The sequence below is a fragment of the Priapulus caudatus genome, unplaced genomic scaffold, assembly GCF_000485595.1.
Source record: "Priapulus caudatus unplaced genomic scaffold, Priapulus_caudatus-5.0.1 Scaffold4281, whole genome shotgun sequence".
Taxonomy (NCBI): Eukaryota; Metazoa; Priapulida; class Priapulimorpha; order Priapulimorphida; family Priapulidae; genus Priapulus; species Priapulus caudatus.
This window is the reverse complement of record NW_014581342.1, coordinates 1,814-8,559: the sequence shown is the minus strand read 5'-3', so window position 1 is coordinate 8,559 and position 6,746 is coordinate 1,814. Positions and strand designations below refer to the sequence as shown.

General features: G+C 45.5%; 1 protein-coding gene across 1 annotated transcript in view; it reads right to left on the bottom strand.

Annotated features, from left to right (window-relative positions):
- Positions 1–5,197, bottom strand: part of LOC106819739 (E3 ubiquitin-protein ligase HERC2-like) — a 6,674-nt gene extending 1,477 nt beyond the window's left edge. The window contains exons 1-8 of the mRNA XM_014824333.1: positions 5,060–5,197; positions 4,303–4,460; positions 3,565–3,710; positions 1,883–1,991; positions 1,508–1,515; positions 1,169–1,340; positions 636–774; positions 56–298 (exon numbers count right to left, since the gene is read on the bottom strand). Coding sequence (XP_014679819.1) covers positions 56–298; positions 636–774; positions 1,169–1,340; positions 1,508–1,515; positions 1,883–1,991; positions 3,565–3,710; positions 4,303–4,460; positions 5,060–5,197 — 1,113 coding nt within the window. The remainder of the gene's footprint in view (positions 1–55; positions 299–635; positions 775–1,168; positions 1,341–1,507; positions 1,516–1,882; positions 1,992–3,564; positions 3,711–4,302; positions 4,461–5,059) is intronic.
- Positions 5,198–6,746: the final 1,549 nt, after the last annotated feature.

Sequence of the window (6,746 nt, the reverse complement as noted above, 5' to 3'; positions counted from 1 at the left end):
ACACGTAGATTAGGTAAATTCTACATGAACATAAACAGGTGTGCGGACACCGTACCTGTGATTGGTTACATAATCTACATGAACATAAACAGGTGTGCGGACACCGTACCTGTGATTGGCTACATAATCTACATGAACATAAACAGGTGTGCAGACACCGTACCTGTGATTGGCCACACACGGCTCCTGTCACCTGCTTGCCATCGCTCACGTACAGCAGGCTAGGTTCTGGTTTCCATAGCAACTGGTCGTCTCCCTGCTGCATCTGATCGTTCCTACCCCAGCTGTACACCTCTCCCTGGAAGCAGCAGAGAGCAAACACTAATTATGGTTTTACTTTTTTAGCAATCACAATTAATGTTTTTTTTAATGACATGCTGCCTTGAAATAACTTCACTCAGAGACACAGAGCATTACGTACCAAAAATTAGTGTAGACATCAATAAGTAGGTAATTTCGAACACGTAAACCGTCGTAAAGTGTCACATTGCCACACGTAAAATTTGCTAAAATTAGATTTTGGAAATATCCATTTATATTTATGCTAGATCACAACACCGCTACACGCCCACTGAGCCATTTATAAAGTGGAACTGGAAGTTTTTCCCATGATCGACCCGTCACGTGTAACACACCTTGTTGATCACGGCTACACAGTGCATGGAACCAACACTGACGTAAACAACTTTCTTGCCACTCAGGGCCTCGACGACGTGTGGGTATCGCACGTGTTCCTCCGATCCGTGCCCCAGCCTGTGGTTGTCTCCCTTACCCCTGCAACACAAAATATCACCCTCAGTCTCCCCTCCAAAAAACTGCGAAAAACAATATATAATAAATTAATACGCTGCAGTTTACACCAAAAGCATTCGACTATGGCGGCCCAAATGGCCATTAAATTCGCCACTAATGTCTGGGGGCATTTAATTATTAAATTATTAATACTGGATTATCATTAAATTTGGTTTTCCGCTGATAGGCTGGAAGATTTGTTCACTATATATATCATATTATGAATACATGTATACAGAAATATAGAGAACTTACTACACTTATACACTATAGCGCACTTATGACTGCACGGAATAAAATAACCCAGTTCTACTTCTGCATAAAATACCGACGCGGCCCCCACACACTGACATGTACTGCACACACACACACTCACCACGTGTATATCTCTCCTGTGATGGACAGAGCAATGCTGAACTGGGGACCACAGTAAGCTCTGATGATGTCCACTCCCTGTAGCTTGTCCACAAGCTTTGGTGTCTTACATCCGTCACTGCCTCCTCTTCCCAGCTTCCCATAATCTCCATCTCCCCACGAGTATACAGCGCCTAGAACACACATCACACATCACACATCACGGGTTTATGCGTTAAGTATGTTCATTGTTATTTATTATATATATATTAGTGAGTATTTATGTTATCACATATATTAATCCACATGATACTGCACTGTAAATCACACTTAGATGGACATTAATTAAATAGAATTATACATTGCACGCTATAATGAAAGATTAATAGCATTCTCTATTTAACCTAAGTAAAGCCTTGTAGAGAAATGGACATGAGTCCTTGTTTTATTAGGACACGTCGGGAACCATGAAAACATCCCAATTAAGCGGTTAACGAGCCACCAACATTGTGTTAGGATTGTCTTTCATAGACTATCTGTGCGTGCGTTTAAGCAATGTGGCCTGATAAAGCGGAGAGCACTGTATTGATATTGAGCTTGGGAAGGGCGTTGAGGTGGGTGTAGAGGGTGGTGTTAGAGTGCGGTGTCGGGTGTGGTGCGGGTAGAGGGTCGGTGGGCCTGCGGGCCGGCGGCGGTGTGTAGGTGGTTAGGTCGGGGTAGAGGGTACGGTGAGTACCGATCAGTTGACGGCCAGCGTGTGCGCATCCGCGTACACACGCTACATCTACACCGATGTCCTTCAGACCCGTCACCACCCAGGCTAACAATCTCATCCTCACTCGTACCTGAAACAGCAAACACCAGTACTACCAGATGAATCCACACACATCATGCACGTACACATGCACACACGCACGCAACGTTGGTAGCACTGGAAAGCCATATCATGCTCTAAACACAGCTTTATCACGGACAACACGTCATAAAACAGTAATCCATCTCAGAATAATATTATAATATTCTTATTTATATATATATATCATATATTATATATATATATTAATATTATATATTATTTAATATACACAATATATATATACTATTATACATAATATATATATATATACATTAGTAATTGTAATAAATAAATAAATTTGTTGAACTGAAATAGCAAATAACTGCTAAAACAGTAAACAGATGAATAAGAGTTAGTGTTACAACTGCCTAACAACAATCAAACAACCTGGTGTTTTACAACACGATACAGAATGTGCGCGGCGGCGCCGGCTTCGATGCTGTCGGCAGCAGCAGTGGGGACTGCGCGTGTGTGACAGCTACAGATGAGCCGAGGCGCACGTGGACAGCCGCAGTGGGCTGCTGTGTGTGACAGCTTCAGATGACGCCGAGCGTGCGGTGACAGCAGCAGTGGCTGCGCGCGTGTGACAGCTACAGATGACGAGCCTGCGCTGTGACAGCAGCAGTTGTGGCTGTGTGTGTGTCTGGACGCGTACAGATGACGGAGGCGCGGTGGACAGCAGCAGTGTGCGCTGCTGTGGTTGTGACAGCTTACAGATGACCGACGCAGCGCGTGACAGCAGCAGTGTGGCTGCGGTTGTGCTGTGGACAGCTGGAAGATGACGAGGGGCGTGACAGCAGCAGTGTGGTGCGTTTCTTGTGACAGTACGATGACGAGCGCGCGTGACGCATTTAGTGAGACTGCGTGCTTGACAGCTACAGATGACGACGCGCGGCAGCGCACGTGTGGCTGCGCGCGTGTGTGACAGCAAGTTATGTCGGGGCGCTGACGCAGCGTGTGGCTGGTGTTTGTGACAGCTAAGTATGGACCGAGCGCGCGGTGACGAGCAGCAGTAGTGCGGGCGGCAGGTGGCTGCGGCGTGTGACGTACAATGACGATGCGCGCGTCGACAGCAGCAGTCGTGCTGCGTGTGTGTGACCAGGCTACAGATGACCTGAGGTGGCGCGTGGACGCAGCAGTGGGTGCGCGTTTCTTGACAGTTACGGATGACCGAGCGCGGTGACGCAGCAGTGTGGACTGAGCGTGGGTGACAGCTACAAGATGAGCGAGCAGTGCAGCGAGCAGTGTGGCTCGCGCTGGGGTTGCGACAGTACAGATGACGAGTGTGTACAGCAGCGAGTGCTGGTCTGGTGTTGTGACAGTTACAGATGACAGCGGCGTGACAGCGCAGTGTGGCTGCGTGTGTGACAGCTACAGATGAGCGATGCGCGCGTGCAGCCAGCAGTTGGCTGCGCTGTGTGGTGTGACAGCTAAGATGATGAGCGCGCGTGACAGGCAGCGAGTGCTGCGTGTGGTGAGAGCCTACAGATGACCGAGCGCGCTGTCACAGCAGGCAGTGTGGCGGCTTGGCGTGTGGCTGCGCGTGTGTGTGAGATACGTACCGTGACCGAGGCGTCCGTAGTTACCGCGACCCCACGTGTACAGCTCCCCGCCCGCCGTTATCACAGCCGAGTACGACGCCCCCTGGCGGATATCCACGATCACCTTGCCGTCCAGTCCTGCGACGAGCACGGGATGCTCTGATTGGCTGAAAATTACGTCACATAATAGTTGTTAATGTTGACCCGAGTTGATGACGGGCGACGTGAAAAATGCGTCAATTTCGTGTTTATGCGTTACCTATTATATATTTCTGCATTTCAAATGGAATCAACGTGTTTCTCATTGCACGTGTTTTTTTACATATAATTATCATTTCAAGTGCACGATGCAACTTGGATTAAGCAGCATACTCATATTTGAGATTATTTTTTCGAAAAAATGAGGCAAGAATTGCATTTAACACATTAGATGATAAACTACAAAGAATATCTTAGTATGTATTTATCGCTACTAAGAATGTAGTGCACGTCTACAAACATTAATCTCTTCCATCACGAAATAAAAAAGCCGTGGCATCTCTCGCTGCTATTTTTTACCAGCAACCAATAAAATTAAAGCAAACCACAAAGGGTATAATTAAAAGTTAGTGAACATTTCACGAAAAATAGATTTCACTCTTTCATCACAACATAAAAACGCTCTCTCTCACTTTCTCTGTCGTTTTTTTAACGAGCAGCCGACATGCTGTGACAAGTGAACGAGCAACTGATCATGACACGCTGCCGCGCTGCTCTCACCTGGGATCTACTTGCATGAGCTTGGACATCGTGGGGTCGGGGTGTCCCCAGCCGTAGACCTCCCCACTGGACGTGAGAGCGAGGAACTGTTTGCTCTCGTAGTGAGCGGCAACTTTCTCCACGTGTTTGTCCATGAGCCCCTCGACCGCACGCACCGTCTGCAAACACACACGCATAACACTTGAGTGAACACGCACGCACGTCAAGCTAACGTCACTATCGTGCGTCTACTGCGCTGCTTTTTAAAATGTCATTTTGTTTTTCATTCACATTTGGGAAAAATGACGAGCACGAATAAAAAATACTAGGTACACAAAACGTGATGGCGAAAGAATACGTGATGTTGTGATTTTCTCCTCGCCACAGGTAGATTGTCAAAGTTCAAGATGGCATCGAGACCGGCGGTATATTGAGGTTAGATATCGTAAAAGAACCTGGAAATGGACCGCGAGTGTCAAGTCTGTATACAGTTAGCTTGTTAGTTTAGTTCATTACTGCTCAGTTAATTAATTATAAACTATAGCAGATACTACAAGTAACTACATCTTACAATGGAGTGTGTGTCTGTCTTGTATGGTACAGTGTAGACTACTAATTACTAATAGTAACTACATCTTACGATGGAGTGTGTGTCTGTCTTGTACGGTACAGTGTAGACTACTAATTACTAATAGTAACTACATCTTACGATGGAGTGTGTGTCTGTCTTGTACGGTACAGTGTAGACTACTAATTACTAATAGTAACTACATCTTACGATGGAGTGTGTGTCTGTCTTGTACGGTACAGTGTAGACCTTGCCAGTGTGGCACAGCAGGAGGAAAGACGTTTCCGACGCGCAGATCTGTTCTACTCCATACTCCGCGAGGGATTCACATGCTAGCGGTTTCTTCATGGGACTGCTGGCCTGGCCGCCGCTGCCGCTGCCGCTGCCACCGCCGCCGCGCACCCAGTCTGTCGTGCCCCAGCACAACACCTCCTGTGTCAGACTAGTCCCCTTCTGTAACACAAGCAACAACAACGGCATCATCAGATTCTCTTGTCACGCCGAGCTTGATGTAAACGTGTTTCAAAAGCATGAAAGAAAAATATCATCATTGGCCAAACACAGAAATGAAGAAACAGAGGACAACCACGACATCAGATATGATTCGAAGATTTAATGTCTTTCATAAGCTTGAGGCAAAAAAACACCACCATGGCCAATTCAACACAGAAATGAAGCAAAATATAGAAACAGAATACAACCAGGATGACAGATATGATTCTCTTCTAGTCGTGATCAATGTGAACGTCTTTCAAAACCACAAAGCGAAAAAAAACATTGGAGGAAAACACAGAAATATAAGGGGGAAGCAAAATATAGACATAGAATACAACACACGAGAAATTAAATCAGTGTTACAATGCGCCACAGACAAATATCATAAAATTTCAATTCGATCAAGCCAACATCACGGCACCCCCGAAAATGTTACTGCAGATTACTGCAGGTTTTCTTCCCTGCTATGCGTACCTTCAGTGAACTGGTGAGGGGGAGAAATGGCTTGGACAGTCTGTCTAGATGGCACATGATGATGACTGCACACTGTCTCAGATCTATGGGAATGTCGTCGTCTTCCGGCAAGTAGAGGTAGCGAAGAAAGCACTCGGTGGGGCTGTGGCCCTGCTCCACCTACGAAGGGAGCAATCAGACATTTACAATGGGTTGACGCTCTCCGATTGTGTAACCACTAGGGCTGTAACGATCCACCGAAATCGAATCGGATCGAGATTCTCTTCCCTCGATCCGATCCTCGATATTTTTCCCCGTATTTTCGATTCCACTTCGATACCACTTTTTTCCTCCAATAGATGGCGGCACTATGCTATATACTGTGGAGTGTTACCAGAGCATATAAATCACTGATTTCTATGCTCTGGTGTTACTCACCAATGTTACTCAGCGACTGTGCAGCGTATATATACTCTCTAGACTCTCTAGTCTATTCACCATTTAGTATTCATTGGCAATTTCTAATAATTTATTATTGCAAAATAATGAAAATATAAAAAATAGGATTTAAAAAAAAAACAATATTTTGGGAATCGAATCGAAGGAATCGAATCGAGAAGCTAATATCGAGAACCGGATCGAATCGAGAGGCTTGTGTATCGTTACAGCCCTAGTAACCACGTCTCATAATTTACAATGGGTTGACGCTCCCCGATTGTGTAACCAGTACATAATGTATCACACACAATAATGTATAATGTGTCACACCAGGAGTAAATCACATTGTCAACACCACTTCACATAATATACGTATATATCATATACTGCAACTACAGGTAATAATGCATCTACATGACTACTACATGACTACTACATGACTACTACATGACTACTACATGACTACTACATGACTACTACATGACTACTACATGACTACTACATGACTACT